Source organism: Dryas octopetala, chromosome 9 (genome assembly GCF_963921425.1).
Source record: "Dryas octopetala chromosome 9, drDryOcto1.1, whole genome shotgun sequence".
Taxonomy (NCBI): Eukaryota; Viridiplantae; Streptophyta; class Magnoliopsida; order Rosales; family Rosaceae; genus Dryas; species Dryas octopetala.
Genome location: NC_141374.1, coordinates 1230017 through 1255081, shown reverse-complemented (window position 1 = coordinate 1255081; position 25065 = coordinate 1230017). Strand labels below are relative to the sequence as shown.

General features: G+C 37.6%; 2 protein-coding genes across 2 annotated transcripts; both read right to left on the bottom strand.

Moving 5' to 3' along the window:
- Window positions 1–1078: 1078 nt before the first annotated feature.
- LOC147273077 (glucan endo-1,3-beta-glucosidase 12-like) lies at window positions 1079–3164 on the bottom strand. Its single transcript, XM_086227934.1, has 2 exons — window positions 1772–3164; window positions 1079–1370 (listed from the first exon to the last, which is right to left on the bottom strand). The coding sequence occupies exons 1-2, from the start codon at window positions 3150–3152 to the stop codon at window positions 1339–1341; spliced, it is 1413 nt and encodes a 470-aa protein (XP_086084060.1). The 5' UTR covers window positions 3153–3164; the 3' UTR covers window positions 1079–1338.
- A 608-nt stretch (window positions 3165–3772) lies between these two features.
- On the bottom strand, window positions 3773–8384 carry LOC147273076 (serine/threonine-protein kinase/endoribonuclease IRE1b-like). The gene is made up of 6 exons (XM_086256014.1): window positions 8124–8384; window positions 7778–8003; window positions 6118–7589; window positions 5270–5442; window positions 4698–4944; window positions 3773–4480 (listed from the first exon to the last, which is right to left on the bottom strand). Exons 1-6 carry the CDS (start codon window positions 8282–8284, stop codon window positions 4030–4032), a joined length of 2730 nt encoding a protein of 909 aa, XP_086112140.1. The 5' UTR covers window positions 8285–8384; the 3' UTR covers window positions 3773–4029.
- Between the last annotated feature and the right edge of the window lie 16681 nt (window positions 8385–25065).

Genomic DNA, 25065 nt, shown 5'->3' with positions numbered 1-25065 from the left:
CTCTATAACCTGTTGCTTCAGTTTCAATCCTTGTTATTTAGTTGAACATCCTGATCTAGAACCAAAAAGAAAAGAGAAAAGGTGATTATCATGAGAAAATCGGTTTTATCTTGTTACATACTGTCAGTATAAATTTGCATTTTATGCAATTGTCGTTTACATGATGTTGTATTGGTGTATAACTTAGAGAAATTAGATATCTTTTTTTTTTTTTTTGGGTCAAAGAAATTAGATATCTACAATAGCTGCAATTATTTCCAATCATCAACATCAGTAATGTAGACACATGGTTATAGACGCAAATTATCATAAATGGACTTAGTAATTAATCATATGCTTCAAATGTAGGGTATCAAAATTTTAATAGCAGATTAATGTTTTGAGACTGACAAAATTATATGATACTGGCAGAAATTACAACACAGAGATTGATCATGTACCTATCTAATTGGTTTTCTTTTAACTTGATTGTAACACGATTCAAATTTTATAGACCATTTAAAAGACTATTTTTATTGAGCGTAACAAAAAACGAAATTTTATAAAGTCACACTTATTTATAAAATCATACTGCTTAAATAAAGAAGATTAATAAAAATTGGTCATGAAAATTAAATGCATAGCTGCACAGTCAGTCATACACTCTACTACATTTATTATCTGTTACATATACTCATAGCTGTATATATGTTTCATAGTAATAATCAGCTTCTCACATATAGCAAGTGATTAATGGATCTTAAATTTTGATTTCAAATTCCCAATTGTTGTTTCTTGTTGTCACACACACCTTTCATAACTTGGCTCTTTCACAACAAAGTACAAACCATCTACTGCTCATCCATTTGAAGGCTGCAGAAAGTCTTGAAATTGAAATTGACACTGCTTAAATGGGCCCCTTAGTGTACAAAGGATCTCAGACCAGGATGAAATAAAAAGGGCAAGAAACTGCCTTCTTTAATATAAAAAAAAAAAAAAAAAAAGAAAGAAGAAAGAAAAAGGCTCACTGAAAAAAGATTCCATAGTTATAGTCTGAAAGAGGGAGAACTTTTTCAAACAAAAAAGCCTTTGATTGTGGAGACATCTTACTTTTAACCATGTGCCACCCAAAGAAAAGACTCCTTTTTAGGACAAACCGGCCTAATATTCAAACTCCTTCATAACAACATTCAAATCTGACTTGTTTTCTTTTACATTGGGTAGTGACAAAAGAAGGCTATGCTCTAAAATACAACATAAATCTTAAATATATGTTACTAAACAATACTGAAGAGTGAAGAGTGAAGAGTGAAGGGGTAGCTGTCAACCACATTAAGCCCTCTGTCATTCCTTGTTGATTTACTGTTGAGGATACCGGCATCTCCCATAAGCTGATGATCAAATTGGAAAGGACAACTAAACTGAATTAATAATAATTAGATTAGGCATAACCACAAGCAATTTCTTGTCACAAGTGATCAGAACAAATAATCAATAAATTGCAAATGCAGAGTTCATGATCCACTATCCACACATGATATTATAATACATGCATGCCAAGTGAGGTAGAAATATATAGGATCTTCTATTTAGTGTTCATCTTGTGTTTATGTCTAAAATTACGTCGTTTTAAAGTTCAAAGGTTAAGTGTTTTGAGTCTAAAACGACATATAGTTTAGATACAAGTACAATAGCAGCACAGAAAAATCAGCAGATAATATCATAACTAACTGTATGAACTATGAATGAATGGGGAAATGTCTAGTATAGTGTATAGAGTTGTATTACTTACTTGGATCACTGAAAGTAACTAAGCCAGTGCCCTTGAAGTCACAATTCCAGTAGTTCCTGCCATGCATCTGATAATAAGCATTCATAGCATATGATGCATGTGCAAGCAGCTTATCAGGCTCAAAGCAATCCCCATTCTCATAGATGTCTCTGCAGTCCACACCACCACTTCCACAGCAGAAATCCAACACAGCCTGAAGCACCTTCTCATCAGCATGTGGCTTAGCAATGCACCAAACAGACGGACCCCTGGCCACACCAGACACCACTTTCTCACCAAACCCTCCAATTCCACTGCTACAAAATTGGCAGCTCAAATCCACTTCATACACCTTGGACCCATCCCCATTGAAAATCCCAAAATTCCTCTCAGTAGCACCCCCTTCTTTCTTGTTCTCATTGAACAGAGCAAACACAAACACATCAATCTTGTCTTTAGGCTTCATGGGTGTCCCTTTGTTACTCTGGGCACGCTCGATCAACCTTGTGTTGTAAGTCTTGGCATTTTCCGGCGTGGCCGCGATATCACCAGCGTCTCCCTTGGATGGCCACCCGGATTCCGACACCATGATCTCCACCGTGGAATGGTTTTCTAGTCCTAGTGCTTCAATGGCTGACCGAATCGCATCAATTTGTGCATCCAACATGGTGGTGTAGACGTACCCTTTTGGGTCACGCACACCGGTTGAGTTCCCCAGCAATGCATATTGTAGATTCACCACATCGGGGTTGTCCCTGTAAGCAAAGTAAGGGTAGGCATTGATCATGAATGGAGCGCCAGTATCAGCCAAGAAGGCGACTATGGAGCTCATAATTGGAACAAGATTTGGGGCAAAAGTTGAAGCTGAAGGAGGAAATGAAGATGCTAAAACAGCCATGCTATGTGGCGTGGTGACCTTGATCTTGCGATCTAGGCCTCGGGCTATAAGCACTGCGTGCAAGTTGTGGATGGCTTGGACCAGAGCAGTGGGGTCCAGTTGGTGCTGCTGGTGCTGGCCTATATTTGTAGTTAAGTACTCGTTTCCTACGGCAATGGCTGTGATGGAAGTGGCGGGAATGAAGGGCAGGACACGGGTGGCGAACCACTCATCGGCGGCGGGGACGTTGGTGCTGATGTTTGAGACGCCGTGGTTCTCGACGGCGACGATGAGGTCGATTCCGGTGTTGGAGAAGGCCTGGAGGATGTCGGGGTTGGTGTCGTAGATTTTGACTTTGTCTATGAGAGTGGCTTGGAGGAGCTGAGCCACTCTCTTTGGTGGTGGGAGGTTGTTTCCCAGAGTGCCATAGTTTATGCCCACACCACAAACTGAGACCATGTTTGGGATGAGGAGGAGAAGTGGGAGGAGTAGCATAAGATTTGTTTTGGCCATGCTCATGCTCATGCTGCTGCTGGTTCACTGGTTCCACTTCAACTTTGTGTTTCACTCTTGTTATATAGCATGGGATTTGCTTTCTAGTGGGAAATGTCTGTCACTGCTCTTTTTATCAAATTACCAAATTGACCCAGTATTAATTAATAATGGGAGCAAAATCACATACATGAATGCCCCTACTTGTGGTGACACTGTACATGGTAGCTAAAATTATCAACGATAACAATTGTGGATAATTGAAAGAAAAGCAAGGTCATCTAAGACATTTCAGGATGCTGGAGAGTGGTACTGTGCATGTGGTAGGAAGGGGTACAACACTCACAAAATCTTTGTTGCAGGCTCTCCAAATGCGTGAGCTTGACTGATTCCACAATGAGATTTATATTTGTTCTACCAAATAGGTTTTCTTTTCCGCTCACATTCATTGAGAATAGGCCAGTCATTTATCAGTAACATGTATATACCTCTTTCTTCCGGGCTTTGATGGTGAGAAAGTTGCATTACAATTTTTATTTTTTCTGAAAGCCCAGTAAGTTTATCAAGCTGAATGTTATGCATCGAATTACCAAAGTAGAAGAATGTTGACTTTTTGGGTCTTTCTAACAAGGAAATACCACAACAAGTACTAAGTAATCATGTTCATTCACTTTTGAACTATTATTGTTTCTAAACAAAGCATAATACAATTTCTTTTACAATTTGTAGAGTTCTTCTGCAACGCAGTTACGCAGGTGATGCCACCTGCTATCCCTATTCCCCCCTTCTCTCTCTATCTCTCTCTTCTCTCTTTCTTTCTCTCTCTAGGTAAGTTATTTTCTACAAAAGTTAATTCATGGAAAGAAGTCAAAGAACAGTATCGCGGTCGCAAGGACAGATGTGGGAACAGTTACATTCGATTGCTTTTTATATACTTACACAAAAATTTCTCCTCTTTGCAGTAGCTGTACAACACCTTATAAACCTCTATTAAGAGACTTGGAAATCGACTTGAAAAATAACTGTCAAAGCCCTCAGGAACTGGCCCCAATATTTCCTGTATTTCTTGGGGAAGTTCCCTGTAGTGATTTAACTTGTTCCGTATCACGCGTAGTAGGTCACGAACACTATCAAACTTGTAACGCCTGTAGCGACCAATGTTATTGATAAATGCAGATTCCATCTTCTCATCCCACTTCCCATTTAAAGCAACTGTTGCAGTATTTTCTAATGAATTTAAGAGTTCAGATGAATTCTCCCTATCTTCCAACTCAACCCGATCACTAGCATCTCGAAGAAATGAAAGTCTCGTCTCTGAATTCCAGAAAAAAGGATGATGCAACACATCCACGGCTGTTGGCCTAGAAACATATCAAGGCAATATTGTCACATTTATAAGACATAATACTCAAAGTCCAGAATACAGCAGTAAATTCATTGGCAACCAGCAATGAAGCTAACAGGTGTCCTCTGGTACATACACATGTGTGTGTGTGTGTGTGTGTATGCGTCTCTCTGTGGTGTGCGAGCATGTCATTTTCTTATAAATTTGTGTGGGTAACAATAAAGAACCCTTACCTCATGTCGGGGTTGGGATCCAACAGGCGAGTAAAAAGATCCACAGCTTCTGGTATAGTCTCTACTAAGAATAGGTCTTTCCGGTCATTCACTATATTTACATCACGCTCAATACTATCACCATAAGGGTGTTTGCCCCCAGTGACACAGAAAAAGAGAAGACAGCCTAAACTAAATAAATCTACTGCACGCGTTTGGCGCTGATGGAGAAGTTGTTCAGGTGCTTGCCAACCTGAACTCCCATAACCTGTCGTCAAAGACAATAAAGAGACAAAAGAAGATATTTAGTATAGAGTTGGTACACAAAAACACAGAGAGAGAGAGAGAGAGGGGGGGGGGGGGGGGTGGGTGATGTGTCAGTGAGAGAGTTGACCTCAATTATTAACACAAGTGTTAAAAGTGAAACCAAGGCCATAGATATCAATGCAATGGTGAACTGATTTCATTTGTTTCCAAACTCACAAAATTTCCTCACTGGGGTCATATAATCCTAGAACTAAATGACCCTAACGAGCATGTGTTTGCCTCAGAATAAACAAACATCAATAATTCGAACAGGTCCAGATACTTACCAGTAGCATGCTGGGTTATGGAAGACTGGTCCCCTTGAAGGCGTTTGCTGATACCCATATCTGAAAGCTTGGCGCACAAAGATTTTCCCTTGATTATCAAAACATTCTGAGGCTTTAGGTCCCGATGTATAATTCCAAGTTCATGCAAATGGGCAAGCCCAGAAACCAAATCACTGCAGAAATTATGATTTTGTCAAATTCTTAAGTAACTTATTCAACTATTTGCATGATTTTTTTTATTTTTTTGAGCACAACTCTTTGCAAGATTATGGAAAACAACTATATTAGTGAAATCAATTTTTTTGGGTGATATAATAGTGAATCAACATTAAGATGTGCTTTTAATATAATGGAATCAACTAAAAAATTGCAATCCCTCAATTAACGCAATATAAAGTTTAAATGAAATTGGGAATATAAGTTTACATAAATTCCCTTAAATAAGTTGCCAACATTCTAGGGATTGAAAAAAGAGAATAACTAATCTGTTAAACTGAATTGCTTCTACAGCAAAGTTTACTGCAATTCATAATTCCAGTATCAGATGCAAGTGGTTATTTTCAGCTTCGTTGCAATTCATAGTTGATTATGTTTGCAACGAAGCTGACTGTAGTAAATCCTAATCCCAATAGGGATACCTTTCTTTTTTTGGGTCAAGGGATACCTTTCATATCGCATACAGTGAGAATATGGAAGAAAACCTTGAAGTGAGTGCATAGTAGCTTGTTCATGATATACAACTTCTACTACTTTGAATGCCAGTGTGCAAAATTGAAACAATGTATAGCCCATAATTGCAAAATAGATTAAAAAAGAAAGGAGAAGCTATTGAAAGACATTAAACTAACCTCATTAATTTTAGCAACTGGGGTGAAGGGTATCCATTTGCCTTCCACAATTCAACGTCCTTGTTATTGTCCATCATCGAATGCAATCGAATGGTATACTCAGTCAAAAAGTGAGGATCCTGATCCTTGGTGATAAGTTGGCTTTGAAAAGACTCAGAGTAAAAATAAATCAAGTCATTTAAGCTACAAGCACAGCGCTCCAAGGAAAGATAGACAAAATCTTGATCATACTCCACTCCATACCAACGAACAATATTTGGATGTTGATCAGAGGCAATAAGATTCTGAATCTCTTTCCCAGCCACATCATGATGAGTCCGCACGAGACGTTTAACAGCTACTGGACGACCATCATAGATTCCCTCAAGCACAATGGTACCATTACTTCCCTTAGCAATTTCATTGTTGGAAACGAGTAACTTGCCAATCCTACGTCCCTCTACTTGACCATCACCAAAATCAGTAGAGGTCAAGAGAAATTTCTTTTCACTTTTTTCACTGTGTGTAGATTCGTTAGGTTCTCCAACCTTGTATTCATACAACATATTGCTCATGTTTTTCTCAACATTGGCATTCTTCTTATTGTTTGCCAATCTACGAGTTTTCTTCTTTTTGGGAACCCCAGCTTGCAATTTAGTTTCTTCAGCCACTTTTTTCAGTTTTCGCTGTTTTCCATGTGAACAGCGAAAGATAGACCCCATAATGGACAAAAGGGTGATAAAAAATAGAAAGAGAGATTGTATGCTAAACTTTGTTAGAGATTCAGCCATTATGCTTGTGATATTCATTTTACCAGCATCTCTACCATCAGTAACCAAGATCCTAGAGCCCTCAATTTCAGGAGAGGGCAAAGCAAGCATTTCTCTTCTTTCACTGTTGATAGGAGGTACAGGAATTTTGCCAACAGGCACTTCAGGGAGATTGTGATGAGCAGGCAGGAGAAGAGGTCTCCCTCCAGGATGTCCTTCAGTTAGTCTTTCGAATACAGAATGGGATTCCATCAAGCTAGGATCAGGAATTCGCAAGATAATAGGCTTCATCCGATAAGGCAATATAGAGTCAGAAACACTCCTGTCCTCTGGACCAAGCGCATTTCCAGTGTTAGGAAATCGAAAATTCGCATCAAATTCAGAAAATGATACATTCCATAAAACATTGTTAGTGCCTGCAGAATAATGCTGCAGTGCATAATCTGTTCTCATGATGTAAAGCAGCTGCTCAACTGTTTCCAATCCCTGGGAACCAGACTCTACCAACTCATCAGCATCTTCCACTTTCATAAGCGGATCATTTTCGCTACTCTGAACCCCTAATGTGGAAGGAGTATCCGCCAACCTATATGTATGAATTAATTTTCCAGACTTGGCATCAACAAGGAACACAGTGGTCCTCTTCGACCCCAACGTAACTCCTCCATCATCCGCCACATACGGAGTATTTCTGATATATTCTTCAGCACTAGACGACAGTTTCTAGCATACAATGCAACCACAAAAAATAAATTATAACAATACAGACCACCTTAACTATGTAAAACCTTCAAATTTACAGACACTGACTATCCAATACATTTCGGAACAAAGTCCATTTAATACATTAAAAATGAAAATTGTATAGACAAACAGCATATTATAATGGGTTAAAGAGTGAGGTTGCGTACCACTTTTCCCAAGCGGTTGCTATGCAAATAAAGCGCCCAGTCTTCACCAACATCAACGAAAAAGTCATCAGCAGTTGTAGTCACAGCGTTGTCGAAATGAGTGAGATTCTGAAACGAAGAATGAATTGGGGGACCTGAGGAGAAGCTCCATTCAAAGTTCCTGGTATTAGTGTCCATCATATATATTTTCCCATCCGGCTTAACCACCAGCGCTACATCATTCTCACTGTTGTATCAAATTCAGGAATTAAAAAAACCAGAAAAACCAGAAAGGGGTAATTTATGTGTTTGATTGAATATTGAGAAATTGATAGGAATAATTGAGATGAGAGTAGTGAGTGCTTACGGAGCGGGCGGCAAGAGAGAGTTGAAGAGGTTGAGACTGGTGCTCTTCCTGGGATATGGATTGGAGAGGAAGGTCTCTGACTCTGAGATGCCTGAACAAAACTTGAAGAAACATCCAATCAACGGAGCAAATAGCAGAAGGAAGATCGCAGATCGTCTCATTTCTGAGTTCGGTGATGAAATCCAGATTCCACGGATCGAATCGGAAATCTTGGAATCGGGAATTTAGGGCTTTTGGGGTGATTGGGGAATGAATTGGGGAATTTAATTTAGGACAGACAGCTGACGCTGAGGGAATTTGGAATTTGAGTCCGTTACTTCGCAGGCGTGATTTGTCATTTACCATATGAGGGAAGGGAACATGAAAGCTCTTTTTTTTTTTTTTGGGTAAATATAAAAATGATTTACGAAAGTAATTTTGAATTTAATTTATTAATTACAAAAAGTGTTAATTTAGTTTATAAATTTTTCAAGTTATATCAAATCAGTATATAACTTTCATAAAAAAAGTTAACGAAAGTTGGTCATGTGCACAGCTTGTAACCACATTTTCAGAGGCATTTCAGTTCTTTCATCATATTTTCATGTGATCAATTCCGTTAATTATTTGGATAAAAGTTAACGTTTGTACTGCTTTGGTACAATTTGAAAAATTTGTTGATCAAATTGACATTTTTTATAATTAATAGATAAAATTGAGAATAATTAAGTATAAAGTTTGTGGACCATTTATGCATTTAACTCTCTTTTTTTGGTCTATAGAAGCTCATGTAGTCACGACTCATGCACTATTGTTTGGGTTCCGTGTGGGAAGCAACGTGTGTTAAGCTATAATTATCGGTTTCATATAAATTATGCTGACCAGTTAATTTATCAAGTACAAATTCAAATCCGACTTGTTAATTTTCATGTTGTGTTTTACTCGTTTTTTCTCTTCTTTTGGCTAACCAAATAGAAAATATCCAAAATTACTGAGCATAATATAGAGAAAACATCTTAAAATATTGTTAAAATATGTCCAACACATTATATAACAAAGTTCTAAAACTTTTCGAAAGAAAAAACATCCAAAGAATAAATAATAGCCTAAATTTTTTATAAAATAGAATGAAAATAATTTTCATGAAGATAACATGTCATTATGGTTTTTGTCATTATGGTGTTTTACAAAAAACATAAATCCATCCCATAAATTTTTGTGTTATTATTCCATTATGAACCAACCCCATTAAGTTTGAAAATAATTCCCTAATCAGTTTTAAACTCACACAAGTGTCTCTCAATTTTTGAATTTTGCTTTTAAAAAAATTATAACATATTTTCTGGTTTTAATATGAATTGAGTTGACACTTGTGGTCCCCACATGTAAGCAAGACCCTTTTAAGTTAATTTAGACTTTAACACACATAACTGTTAGTAGCCCTTGCACTCATGGTATGGAAGAATTTTAAAGCTTCCTTCATAATAAAGACATGAGCCACTTTGGTTGTGATTGAGACATGCTTGATGTCTGCACGTCATACTATAAACTCTCACTTTCTACAAACCATTACGTGCACTGATGAGCCTCAAATTTCCTCTGATATACATGCTAGCAACTTCTCATATTTCTTGTAATTTCTTCACGTTATTCTGTAAAATGCAGCAAGTGAGTCCTAACAACCTAGAGGGAGTTCCCTCCTCAATGGGCCTCCAATGTTTAAGTTAGTCATTAGATTATAACGATATTTGTCAAAGAAGAGTTCGGCAGAAATCCCTTACCTTTGCCTCTTGCCACTGCCCAGCTTTATAGTTCTCCATTGAGGGAGTTAATCCCTAGATTCATGGAATCATCATCTCTTCATTAATTGTCAAAACAGTTAATGAAGTATTATCATTCACTCAGTTATAATAATTAATTGAGTTAGTTTTAAATTTTGGGCTCACAGCCCTTCAATATCCATTGAATTATATTGGGATTTTGGTAAAATAAATATACTCCATTTAATATGACCCATCAGTGACCCCCCCCCCCCCCTTTTCTTCTTTAAGTCTTCTTAGACTTAGAGAAAAAAGCTAAAATCTTTACTTTTAAAGAACTTGAGTAAAGACGAATTCAAAACCCTAAAAATCTTTTTTTTTTTTAACCTTTGCTAATCATTCATCATGTGCTCTTCCGAAATTTCCGATGTCATTCCTTTGAACCCTCCATCTCAAAGCGACGTGGAGGTTGTAGTTGTGGCTGACCAAATTCACCCTAAAAGATACCCCCAGACCATCGCAGATCAGATTCAAAGCCTAGCGAAAGAAGAAGATTGTTTAAAGCTCGAATGTACTCACCGACCTTACGAAATCACCTTCAGCACCCCTGGTCCCAAGGCCAAATGTTTGTACCACTACGAGGGTGTGGTATGTTTTCATTTCCAACCTTTTGAATTTGGCCTTAGACTGCCTCTGCATCCTGTGATTGGGGAGTTCCTAAATTATTTTGAACTCCCTCCCGCTCAAGTTGTCTCGAATACATACATGACAATCCTCAAAATCCTCACTCATTGTAGCATTTATCGCACAAGGAGCTTTGACCATAGGGATGACCCCAAAGTTACTCTCAGGGACATTATGTATTGTTATAATCTAGTCCCAACAGAGAAAGTAGTAGGAAGCTTTTGGTACTTGAGTCTAAGGAAGGGTCGATCGATAATTATCGACAATCCTTCCTTGAATCATGACTGGAAATAGTATTTTGTTCATGTTAGCAGTGAGTGAGAATTTAGAAGAGGGGAATCTAAAGATTTCCAAATATTGCGAAAGTGGAACGTACTTCGAAGGGATTCTGGAGTCTAAAAGAGCCTGCCCCATTCTAACTAAGGTTGAAACAACAAAAATTGCTCTGCTTTTAAGCTTGAAGAAAATACTATGAGGTCGCACTAAGGTATTCTAACTAAGGTATTTTGTTCGAGACCGACCCTTCAATTGTTGTTTGTTGCACTGGGCCTAACGTACTATGATGTCGATAAAGATGTCAAGTACTTAAGTCACCTACGAAAGACCAAGATGTAGTACCTTAGAACCAAGCTATGTCTACTGAGGTCATAATAATCAATCCTTCAGGAAAGGAAAAGATAGAAGAAAAAGGAATTGGAGCACCTTCCTCCCTGAGAATTAGGAAGAAAGTGATGGTTCCAATTTCAATGACAATGAAAAGAAGGAAAGAGCTAAGTGAAGAGCCTTCTCTCCAAATCCCTCTAAAGAGATTGAAGAATCTTCCTAAGAAGAGCAAACTGATAGCCGATCCTCCTTTATTAAATGAAAATCTTGTACCAGAAAGTGAAGCTCCTGAGCCATCTAAACCTTCATTTCCTCGACCTTCCGTCCCAAAGAATATCGAGCTTGAGAAAATTCCTGAATTTCTTGTGGATCTTGAGTCTGCTTTACATCAAATATTTGATGGTTAGGTTATGCAAATGCCTCCACTGGAGAAACCAGCTAAAGACATATCAATTGAGGAGACTTGTGTCATAAGAATCACAGCTTTAACCAAGGTCAGTATACATCTTCATTTTCTTTTATTCTGACTATGATTAAATTCTTTAAGTTAAAGTGATAAAATCTTCATTCTCTTTAGTCTTTATTAGGCAGGGCATCTATGGATTCATATGTTCCAAGATCAAGGAAAATGATGATCGTGCTCTTCAGGCCTCAAAAGCTGAATTGCAACAAGTCTGAGAATCTCTTGCTGCTGAAAAAAAAAAGCAACTTCAAGGCTCCATCCGAAGCCTGCAAGAAGACTTATCTGCCATGAACTCTTCTTTGGAGAAGTATAACATCGAGCTGTCAAGTTCCAAATTGCTCTAAGAGAGAAAACAGATATCTCTCGAAAACATAGAGAGAAGCCTTGCTGGGAGCGCTTCTCAGAATGCTGAGCTTAAATTCAAACTGGACCAAAGTGTTTCTCAGCTCTTAAAGTTCAAAACTCGCTGCGATGAGAAGGAGGCTACCTTACTCAAGTCTTAGGAGGAAATTGCTAATTTAAAGACAAGGTTGGCCAACTCTTATGAAGAACCCCAGAGTTTGCTGTTTTGATCAATACTTGCTTTTCTGAGGGCTTTGCTGATTGCAGAGAGAAGGTTAAGGAAAAAAATTTATGAGCTTCTGGGGTTGGATGAGATTTCTCCTAACAAGGATGATGTGGACCCCCAGTGATTTTGCTTATGCAATGAACCCTCGTAATGGAATTGAATTCCATTTATTTTTGTAACAAACTCTTTTGGAGTTTTAATAGAAATGTCTTTTGTGCACAATTTTTGGATCCATATTCTTATGTTTGATAATTAAAACATAATTCGCCTCTTGGGCCCCATCAAAGTGGGCTCACCTTTAGACTCGTTGGATTTAAGAATCATTACTTCTTAAATCCGGCCCAAATGGCTTTTTTCTAACTGGGGCTTTCTTTTACCCACTTTAGTAAATCCATTTAAGGATTTAGAATGTAAATATGTTGAGGAAACTCTTCGTCTTCCTCAATGCACCTTGACACACCACCTTTATTCCAACTGCCAAGTTTTGAAAAAGGTAGCTTCCTCAAAAATTGTAACGCCTTCCCACCTTTCACATTCAGCGAGAAAAATGGTGGGCTTTACTTAAGGGGCCCTTTCAGTTTTCAATGAATCGGTATTTTTTTTGTTATAATAGGACTCTTAACACAATCCATTTAACCCATTCAAATCCTGCGAACCTTTACCCTTTCCTTTCAGAAGATAAACTTAAAGAAATGGCAAATTCCTCCAATAGTATCCCTTCTACGAATTACAGTACGTCATGGATGCAATCTTCAAATTCAATAATTGAAAAATACAAGATTCACCGAGCCCAAATCAAACCAGAGTAAACAATGATAGATTGAAGTTTAATAGGGTAAAAAAATAAACATAAAATACCCAATCAATAACTAAGAAAAAAGCAGCCCCCTTGTGCAGATCGCACATACCCAATCAATCCCCAAATTCTTTTTTTTTTTTCAATTATTAAAGAACCATTCGGGTCTGGGTGTCGGGGCTAGGGGAGGGAGGGGTGGGTTGGTGTTAGGGCTGGGTGTCTTTGGCCTTCACAAATGAAAAATAAAATAGAAAAGAGAGAAAGTGAGGCAGGGAGAAGGAGAAGAGAGAGAAAGGCAGAAATGATTTTGGGTGTCGGGGAGGGGGAGGGAGGAGTGGGGTCGCCGGTAATGAGATTGCACCGGCCAAAGGGTCGCTGCCGATGGGGTAAGGGTGCCGATGGGATAAGGGTGGGGAGGGAGGCTCGAGGTAGGGGATGGAGGGTCTGCTCCTCCCCCTTTTTCATTTTTTTTCTTCTTTTAGTTTCTTAAATTTTTTTTCCTATTAGTTTGTTTTTAATTTTTATTCTTATATTAGTTTATTTTATATTTTTTTTCTTCCTTCTGTTGATTTTTTTATTTAGTTTTTTTTTTTTGTAACTATTTTAATAGTGAGAAACGTCAATTATGTCCCTAAAAATGAGTCATGTTCCAATTTTTAACGGATGTTATAACAGAGTTGACAAAAAGTCATTGATTAAACCGTAAGTAGAAGTGGAGTCCTTAATTGGAACACTTTGAATGTCACATCCTCAACTGCGAATGGGTGGTAATGTCACGTCCTTTTGCTCGAATTTTCCCTTTATTTAACAATTTATGAATTCATACAAATAGGATTGCACATTAAATGAAGTTTTCTATTGATAGAACTTCTTTAAGTGTGCTACATTCCATGGCCTAAGCACATCATTTCCATTCAAATCCTGAAACCAATAAGTACGTACCTGACCTCTTCATGTCAATAACCATGTATGACCATTCCCATGTTGGTCGCAATTTTCTTTCTATTGGATCTTTTTTGTTAGGCATGACTTCCCTTAAAACTAGGTCCCCAATCTTGAAACTTCTGGGTTTAACTTTCTTAGAGTGATACTTAATCATTTTTTGTTTTTGAACTTTCTTAGAGTGATACTCAATCAGTGAAAAAGGCTGTCTTATCTTCATCTAGTTGATACATTCGATCTGATTGTACCCCGAGAATGCATCCATAAAACTCATTGCTTCATGCCCCGCTGTCGTATTTATTAACTGATCGATGTGAGGTAGGGGAAAACTATCTTTCTGGCATGCTTGGTTTAGGTCAGTGAAGTCCACACACATTCTCCATTTTCCATTAGACTTTTTGACCATCACCACATTCGCTATCCATTTCGGATACATTGCCTCTTGGATAAAGTGTGTGTTTTTTAGCTTCTCCACTTCTTCCTTTATCACGACCCGTCTATCTAGAGCGAATTTCTTCTCATTTGGGTGACTGGGGTATAGTTCAGATCTATATTCAAATGATGGCAAATGACTTCCGGTTCAATTCCCGGCATGTCATCATGTGTCCAAGCAAACACATCTCTGTTTTCTTTCGAAAAGATTTCGAGTTCTTTTTGTAAACCAACAGGGATCCTTCCCTATTTTTATTGTCTTCTTTGGGTCATTTGGACAAACACTAATTGAGTAAGTTTGTTTCCATCATTTATGCTCATGTCCTTCTATCTTTGGATAAGGTCACCAGATCCTCCTACTTTACTTTCGGGATTCATTTCTAGGAATTGTCCTCATTCTTTTGAACCTTTAGAGTGTTTACATAACACTCACAAGCCTACTATTGGTTCCCTCGAATTGTTCCTACTCCTGCCGGCGTGGAGAACTTCACTTTTAGGCAATAGGTTGAGGTACTTGCCCAAAACGTATTAAGGCTCGAGCGCCCTATTATCGATCACATTGTATCTCATTAGTATATCTACCTCCATGAAGTCCACCATCTTTGTACTAGTCTAAGGCTCCTCGCCTAAGGTTACAGGGAGTGTAATGGTTCCTAGAAATCTACCTTATCTCCAGAAAAACCCCTTAAGGTTGTTGCGGAGGGTCTCATTCTCTCCATTGAAATCTTCATTCTTTCCAAAGTTTCCCAATAGATGACATCGGCCGAGCTTCCGGGATCTATGAAGACTCTCTTGATAGTTTTGTTCGCGGTTAGAGTTGTGATCACAAGTGCATCGTTATGATCGAGGAAAATATAAACCTTGCTGACCTTACTCCCCGAAGCTCACTGGTTCGAGCTTCTGCTGTTGTACAGACAAAACTTCCCATTCTTGGGACTATTTGAGCTTTTTTTGTCCATTCCCAAACTCACCACCATTTTGGATTCCCCCATGAATGAACTGGATCACTTCTCTATTTGTTTTATGTGGAGGAGGTAATAACATGGCGGTATATCTGTCACTTTGGGGACCTCTTGGGTGATCTGCAATGTAATGCTTTATGTATCCCCTCTGGATGAGGCCTTCTATTTGTTCCTTGAGCTCGAAACAATCCTTTGTATTGTGGCCATGATCTTTATGGAACCTACAATACTTGTCTCGAGGTCTTTTTGTAGGGCGATTATTTGCTCCTGTCGAAGACCTTTTTTCATTTCCTCGAGTCTCCTCATCCTTTTTCTTTCTTTTTTCTTGATTGATTGAGGTCGATGCCCGATCATTTAAGGTCGCAGCCTTTGCATTAGCCTTCTGAACTTTATGAAGATCATCAGCATTCATATATTTTTCCGCTCTCTCTAAAAGTTCTTTCATACTCGTAGGTTCATCCATACCTGGTGAATAACTAAATTGTGTCAGTTGAAGTTCCATTCACTAAGGCTTGGATCAACGAGTCTTCATGTATTCCATCTACCTCCAAGGCTTCTACATTGAACCCTTGAAAGTACTTGCGAAGCGATTTGGTTTCACCCTGTCTAATAGACAAGAGATAACTGGAACCACGCTTGGTTTTCTTGCTTCCTATGAATTGAGCCTCAAAAGCCCCAGCAAGTTGATCGAAACAAGCTATACTACCCGGAGGTAATTTCCAAACCAAATTCTAGCTCCCCCCATCAGAGTGGTTGCAAATGCTCGGCACATTATGGCATATGGTACCAAGTAGAGCCTTAAATGCGACATGAAGGTTTCCAAATGATCCTTTGGGTTTGAATGCCCATAGTAGAATTCGGTTGTTGGGAGTTTCAATCTTGGTGACATTAGATATGCCAGAATTTCTCTTGCTAAGGGACTTTTCAAATCTATAGGTTGCAATGGAGGAGGTATTGCCCTATTAAAATTTGCTTCAGTCTCCCTTTGTTCTTCCCTTCCTTGATTTTGCGAACGTTCCTCCTCCTCATGGTTCATCAAGTCTAGCCTTTGAACCACGTTTTTCAGTCCTGCCATTAAGGTCCTTAGTGTCTCTTGCATTGTTTAGAATTGTTGATTTGTTGGTGCATTATTTGGTTCTGGATGTCGTGCATCTCCTAAAGTCGAATTTTGAGTGTTCACCATCAGTAAATTTATTTCATTTCTCACAGACGGCGCCAACTGATGAGCCTCAAATTTTCTCTAAAATGCACGCCAACAACTTCTTATATTTCTCGTAATTTCTTCACGTTATTTTGTAAAATGTAGCAAGTGAGTCCAAACAACCCAGATGGAGTTCCCTCCTCAATCGACCTCTGGTGTTTTAGTTAGTCATTTGGATTATAATGATATTTGTCATAGAAGAGTTTGGCAGAAATCCTTTACCTTTGCCTCTTGCCTCTGCCAATTGAGCTTTATAGTTCTCCATTGAGGGAGTTAATCTCTGGATTCGTGGAATCATCATCTCTTCATTAACTGTCGAAGTAGTTAATGAAGTATTATCCTTTACTAAGTTATAATTAACTGAGTTGGTTTTTAATTTTAGGCTCATGGCCCTTCAATATCCATTGATTTTTATTAGGCTTTTGATAAAATAAATCATCTACATTTAATATTGCCCATACATCATGCACACAAAAATGTTTTACTTGATGGAGATGGAATTTAAAGTATATTTTATGTTTAACTTCACTCCTAACGCACCATATCTCTTCACTTTGCATCCTCATTCCTCAAGTACTGATATATAAATATAAATATATATATATATATAATAGAGATTAGTTAAATTATGGAAATAAAAAAAATATTTAAACAACATTTCACCTAAACAGAACATCCCTCACCTTAGTTTTCACACTTAGTAAATTTTGTGTGATTTGCTAAATAATAAAATCCACAGTTTGGTTTCTCTAGTCTTAGGACTTTTGCTTCTCCATGGACATCTACAAAGAAATTGTGCCAAAAAGTTGAAATTTGGAGATGGTAAGTCAACCACTGTTAGGCCTAAACTCCCTCCAAAGTCAGTTTCCAACAAAGGAAATTAAATCTCTTGTGATTGGAACTAGTCCAAAAAAACCTTCAAAGCCATCCAATTTTGCATGGGGACCTTTTTGTTCCTCATACAGTTAAGCAATAAGGTATCCATAATCAATCCTCTGTACATGATCGTGTGTTAGGAAAACTAAAACCACTTGATGACTACATTTAGGACTCCCTTGATGCACCCTCATACCCTATTGCGCCCATTTTTCCCATGTTCCCATCTATTTGGTTGGAGAGAAGCCCCACTCCACATATTCCCAATCTTCCAATTCTCCTACATTTCCTATCACCCCCTTAATCCATTGATGAAGACATATTGTACGTGGAATGATGACGTTACTGCTTTCCATGATCTCTCTGATCTTCCTAGAATGAGCCCCAACGTTTTGCCTAGTGAGGATGTGAACTAGTTTGGAGCCCTCCCTAACACTTTGGAACCTAAAGATGACGTGCTTGCTGAAGCTATGAAAATAGCATATTTTGGAGGCATCGCTCAACCATGGGACAACCAACTAGTTTGGTGTCTCTCCTCAACCTTCAATGACTACTTGGCTCCCCTCTCACATACTATACCCAAAACATTTGTATGTTGCAAGCTATCCCCAACTCTCCAAAGGTAATATCTTATCACCGTTCATGATGTTCTTATCTATACAACACTATGAAGTGCGCGAATATTGTGGCTTTTGATTTAGGTGACTTCTACGTTGATAGTTCTAGGAGGTATAATTGTGGAACACATTGCAGGATGTGCTTATATGTTGGTGGTGAGAATTGTTGTGACTGGTTAATGGGCAGAAAAATGTTGTTCATATGGAAACTGTTAGAAATAATAGCCAGAGATTGATCATAATAACGATTATTATAGAAAACGTAGTGGAAAGAATAAATTAAAAATTTTCTCATTAAACCCAATACCTAGGATACGATCATATGCATATATGAAATTCAAACAACGAACAATAATAAATATATACCTTCTTTTGTTCGTCGACAGAGCTATTCTTGTCTATGGCGGCTTCTTCTATTCTCTTGATTCACCAAAGCACTACAAGTGGCGTGCCTCTAAGATATAGTCCACAAGGAAACGATCAAGCAAGGTAGATGAGATAGATGATTGGGAGTGCTAGCTTCCTTTCAATTCTCTTTTCTCTCTATGGTGGCCGGCTGCCCTAGGTGGGTTCTCTCTATGTTTTTTGCTCTTTCACAAACACACAGCAAGTGAAAGAATGTACTCTCAAAACCCTTATGTGGACTCTCACTTATTTTAACTAATGATAAATAACCTTTATTTATACTGTCAGTACAAAACTAATTTTTTCTAAAATCCCCTGGAGTGGCTAGCCATGTAGGTAAGAGTGGGTGGTTTGGATATTTGTATTTATTTTACATTTTATCCAAAATAAATTACCAAGTCAAACTTGGTTGATCAGACTTAGGTTGATGGTTTTATCCAAACCATTTACTAAGTCAAATATCTCAATATTATATATATATTTATTATTAATATTTCCATAATATAAATATTTCATATTTATTATTATGGGCTTTGCCTAAATCCAACTTACTTGGGCTTTAGGTATTGCATAGGTCCGACCCAAATATCAATTATAATTATAAGCCCAAATCCAATTTGAACTTTAACTTATTATTCTCAATAATTAATTTTCACCCCAATAATTAAATAATCTCATCAATTAATTATATCTTTCATCTACCATTCTATTGTTTGGTCATCAACCTTATATAGAGTGTGACCTCTTAAGTTTTAATTCTTCTGGCAGTGGAATATATCGTCTTAAGTGACGCCTAGCAGAATATTATGACTACCCAAAATAACCAAAAAGTTGGTGAACCTATTCAATTATTATCGGATTGTAATATATATATATATATCTTTCTGTCATACAATAACCTGAACATAAACAATAAAACATGGATAACTCTTTGTCAATCCCCTGTAAATATTCTTATGTCTAGACATCTTCTAATAGATGTTGTCCAATCTATATAATTTGAGAAAACTCATTTCTCAATTTATAATGCAATACTCTAGCCAGAGTCTCCAGGACAACTATCATAGAATGTCACATAGGTTATTTGCCTTCTTTACGGAAGGTGACAGATTCCTTGTTGTACGACTATGATCCTTCGTACATGAATCACTAGACTCAATTCATACTCACTCCAAGTCCCTTAGTCGGGCATGGGTACATTGTATAGTCAAAGTCTAGCCATGCATGCACAAGGCGACCCATAGTGTATTAGTGTCTCAGGTACGTCAAAGGATTCTTTATGATGTTATAATTAATTATTCTTGTTTGACATGTCATAAAACTCCATACAATAAATCCTTTTAACGGTCACGTTCAGTGAACTTAATCCTCGATTAAGCACCCACTTGTTTATCATAGTATCATCCTACACAAATGATCTGAGACTCATCATCCACCCAAAAGGTGTTGATATAGAATCATATGTATCCGATGTGTGATCCGTTAGTCAGGAACATCTTTAGGAAATAAGAACTAAGGAGTAAAGGTCTCACTTATTCTAATCTCAAAATAAATATTTGAGAACTTCTTAATCTTGATCCCATAGTGAATGATTCCTAGATCCACCCCTGATGGTGGTAGTAGCGGTGGCAAGTGCTGGAGGCGATGGTGATGTGGGTGTATTAGTGGTGGTGGCACTCAGACTGGTTGTAGCTTCTTCATTAAAATTTCAAACTTTTTTCCATGCTGAATTTAAGAATGAATGCTTATATTCCCAACCTTTTATCCTATTTTCTCATCCACCTTATTTTTACACCAACCATTAAATTTTAAAAAGTTATTAAAAATCTCTTCATACCTCCTATTATTTCTCTAATACCCTTTAATATACCAACTCAAACACTCACCTAAACAATCTTTCCACCTCCCTTAACTATCATCTCACTCACCCATCTTTTTACATAAACTCTAATTCTACTCTACCACCAAAATTTAAAATCGATAATACTATTTGGTTGATGCACTTACATCTATTAAAATGTATAATTATTCTATACCCTAAACCCCTTTTATTTATTTATAGTTTAATTTAAATGAAAAATTCATTATATTTTAATGTTTTTTTTAATTTAGAAATTGAATATTAATCTTAGAGATTTAATTTGACATTTATGAATGAATTATAAGATGGCCGGTCAGGCCGGGTATAAGATTCTTTTTCTTTTATTTTGAAAAAGATGGGTGGGTAGAATGATAGTTAAGGAAGGTGGGAATAGTGTTTAGAAGGTGGGTGTTTGAGTTGGTATATCAAAGAGTATTATAAGAATAATGGAATGCGGGAATAGTGTTTATAAATTTTTCTAATTTAATGGTGGGTGTAAAAATATAAGTGGGGAAATATGACAGGTGGGTAAAAATATATGCACTCTCAATAGCGGATCCAGAATATCTAACCCGGGGGGTCATGGTGTAAAAGTTCCAAAAAACATTTTGGACGACAATAACAATGAAAAATTGAACAATAATACTTTCATTCATAGTTTATAAAATAACATTACAAGCTACAATTGTCCACGACGAGTCATATTTTGAAAACATAGCATTATATATAGCTTCATTATTAATACAAGAAAAAACATATTTCTCAATGTAAACAATCAAGCTATCACTCAACCATTAATCTCCCATTTTGTTTTGTTTTGTTTTTTTCTAATTCCTGGCTCAAAATGACGTCGTTTTGGCCAGGCTACAAACTAAAAAAAAAAAAAAAAAAAAAGGCTGCTATGCTTTTGCTTGAACAGTTGAACCAGTCTAGCGTTCCCACTCAAGCTTTTCATCAAGCACTTGGGGGGCGACTGGGTAGCGAATTGAAGGATCATCGACCAACGGTTCGTGGGATCCCCATCCAGAGATTCGAGGCGAGGGCAACTGGCTGTAACGCCCCGAAACCCGGGTACGTCACAGCGGTACCTATGATACTCGAGACTACAACACTGAACCCTAATGTCATAATCTCAAATATTCCCAAAACAGGTTAAGCTTTTTTATTTTGAAAACTGAGTTGGATCAAAGACGGAATCAGCAGCATAAATAAGTTGAGACTCATTTAAAAAGAGTAAAATATGACCAACCCCTTGGGGTCACTTATAATTAGTCACAACCCCGAAAGACATTTAGAAATCATTCAATGAGCCTAACACAATTACAAAACGGTTTTACAAACTGAAATCCAAAGTAGAAAGACAAGTATGTCCTCTAAAGCACTCACTACCATGCCCTCCTCGCTCTGCTTCCTCAGCATGATTATCCTGCAAAACAGTCTGCTACATCGTGGAATAGTGTACAGGGTTGCATGAAGACTCGGTAAGCTTTTGCAAACCCCGTATGGGATAAGCCAGTACAACATAGGCATATACCAAATTACCAATATATATTCATTAATCATGGCAAACATGCATACGCATAACCAAATGCAACCCTAGAAACTTCATTCTTGGAATTCACCATCCAGTTCAGCACATATGACAATATCCAGAATCACATGGTATCATATTCATCATAACAACAAGAATAGGTCACAATTCATGCATATGAACGATGTGTACCTGGATAATCCGAAGTAGATTCAAAAATACCTGTCAAACCATGAGATGCCAACATACTGCCCAAACTGGGCCCACAGAGTCATTAAACCCTAAGAACATAGCTTGTATTACAACATGTGCTCACTGGGTCACCGTGCATTGAAACACAATTCATCGACCGAACACGAATGACCAACTACCCATACCATAAGCCAATCAATCATCGATACGGTAGCGAGAGTATCCTAGTGAATACCATATAGGCTAGCCTCCCCAGAAGGACATTAGACTAGCCCGTCAGTAATACACCGCCTCATGAGGTTTAGGGGATTGAAACCCAAGGACACCACACTGGGGCATTTTACTCTTAGGTCGACTAACTTGGCCTATCAAATTGAATCTCGGTCCAATCGGCCCATCAAGCTGAGAGCACAATTTCTAAATAAGAAACGTCTCTCTATGTCATAGTCAAATAATAGAGCCTCATTCACTTTTTAGAAAGACGTTACAGCGGATACCAGGCCAAAGACACCTTTGTTGGTCTGACGATACCAAAGAGAGTCTACGTAATCTTCTGTTGATCTAACCCGTAACGGTTTTGATATTAAAAATTGAGATCTTCATACATTGACTATAGAAACTCCGGAGACATAGCTTATTAAGAAACGTGCAAAAGTACACAATCATAGCAAAGAGTTCTCAAATATTTATTACCATGATGACCGAGTAATTATTAGTCAAATTATGATGTCTGATTATGCCAAGTAGGGTTACACATAAAGCAAACGAAAATTCATGTGATATTCTAGAGTATGCCCTCGTTCATTTTAGTTATTTATCAAATATACAAGTAAATACCTTTACTAGGAGTGAATTACTAACACCTAAGTTTATTACATGAAACAGTGTTCATAATAACACGATATCACATTCACAAATTAGAGTGCATTTAGATATTCACAGAGTATTGATACACATATCAAATCATAAATTGATCAGAATATCCATTAAGGCAATAAGGATAAAGCAATTATGTATCAACCCAAATCACACAATCCAAATAGTAAGATCGGCACATAATCATGCAATATATCTCAATCATGACAATATAGGCATTCCATGCAAAACCAACAAGTCAGGAGGTTAGTGGTTCACCCATGCACCTAAGTTCCAAGCAAGGCTTCGCTTAGCTTGTACAACACCACCACCACCACCACACAAGATTGACCGGCTAAGCACACCGTCCCTCGAGGTCACGTAGAATGACCATTTCGCTAAGTCATCAGGATCTACTTCTGGTAACTGGAGTCCCTAGTCCGACAACAACTATTAGGAATGCACAAGACGTACCCTCGACCTTATTTGTTAAGACCAGGTATAGTTCAGAGGTTTGACACCAGCGTAACTGCTAGGATTATCTGAATTCTTAATCCGACATGACCTTGCACCCCGAGGCAAATATTCATGTCAGACCGTGTGGTTTCTAGATTCATTTTAATTTAATGTTGGGAAGGTTGATCAGATATGAACCTACAATGTGACCAGATTAGTGCCTAGGAAAACTGAGGGAGCTCTGGCTCAATACCCAACGCATGTATGCTCATGGATTGCCCTTAGTCATCATGTCGTTTGGTTACCACTGATATGGCCTCAATATTTATTTAGTCCAATTTCAGTTAAACAGTTAAGCAGCGTTTCGTCTAAACCACAACTTAAATAAACAATTGTTAAACAAGTTGGGTTATGTATTTACCTATTGAAGACTTCCCACGGGCAGAGTCTCGGTACTACTAGACTAGAAAAATAACATAATAAAAAAAAAAATCTAATTAACAAGAGTATAAATATAATGAAATTTCAGCAGAAATACAATAAGGGTTGAAAGAGTTACCGAAGACTTCAAAATGAAATTCCTAATTTATGTAGAATTTCGACTCTAAAAGCTGGGGCTTGGCTCCACGAACATGTAGAGGAAAACAACTCGCCAATCAGACTTCTAGAACTCAAGCTATGATCAAAATAGAAAAATTTCTATTTGATCACAGAGAGAGAAAGAGTAATAATATAGAGAGAGGGAATTTCTAGAGAGAGAAGCTCTAGAATTCGAAAGCTGGTGTGAATGAAAATGATGGAGTTGAGGGGTATTTATAGGTGAGTGAGGGTAGATTCAATGGCTATGATTGATTTAGGATGGATGACTATGATTTAGTGGAAGGATTTAGATCAAAAATAATTTATTTTTGAATTAATTAATTCAAAAAATAAAGGATCTAGAGTGTTCTTTTTGTTGGGCTATTTGGGCTTCAAAATATAGTGGGCTTTCCAAAAAAAAGTGGAAAGGTGCAACACAAAAGAGAGGGACACGGGCTGGGCTTGGATCAAGGCCCGTCATCCAATCACGGTGCGCCACGTGACACCGAGTTAACTTTCTTTATTTTTCTAATTTCAAAAATTTATCAAAAATAGCTTGGGACTCGAAAAAATACAACGAAAAATACTATGGACTCCGGATGACTAGTATTATTTAACTATGGGGTCAAATTACCAATTTACCCTTAAAAAATTTTCAGAAAATTAAAGCTTCATAAAATAACTTAAGGAAAAAAGAAAACTTAGAAAATTTATAAATTTAATAATCTCCCGGACTCGGAATAATACGAGACTCGCACCGTTGGATCCATGGGTAAAGGTTAGTCAAAGTTGGTCCACAAATTAAAGTCCATGGTGGAAAAATATGACTGTCAAATAATTTAGAAAAATTCCAAAATAAATTTGGAAAATTTCCGAGTTTCACACTGGCGGCTAAGAAAGGTGGTTCAAGGCTTCATGCTCCGGCGTTCTGGGGTCGTCTGACCCCCTTCCTCTCAATGTCGGTCTGCCACTTAGTACTCTACCCTAAATTTAACTTTTTAGTCAAATTTACCATCAAACTTGAGGAACATATAGTAAAAGGATTGAAGATAAACATTTAGGCTGACCCATTTAGCAGATCCTCGTGAACACTTCTTATACAAAAACTTAAAGCTCATCAAGTTTTGGCAAAGCACAAAATTAATTGGTTTGCACAACTCCACATTTCAGGCTAGCTATG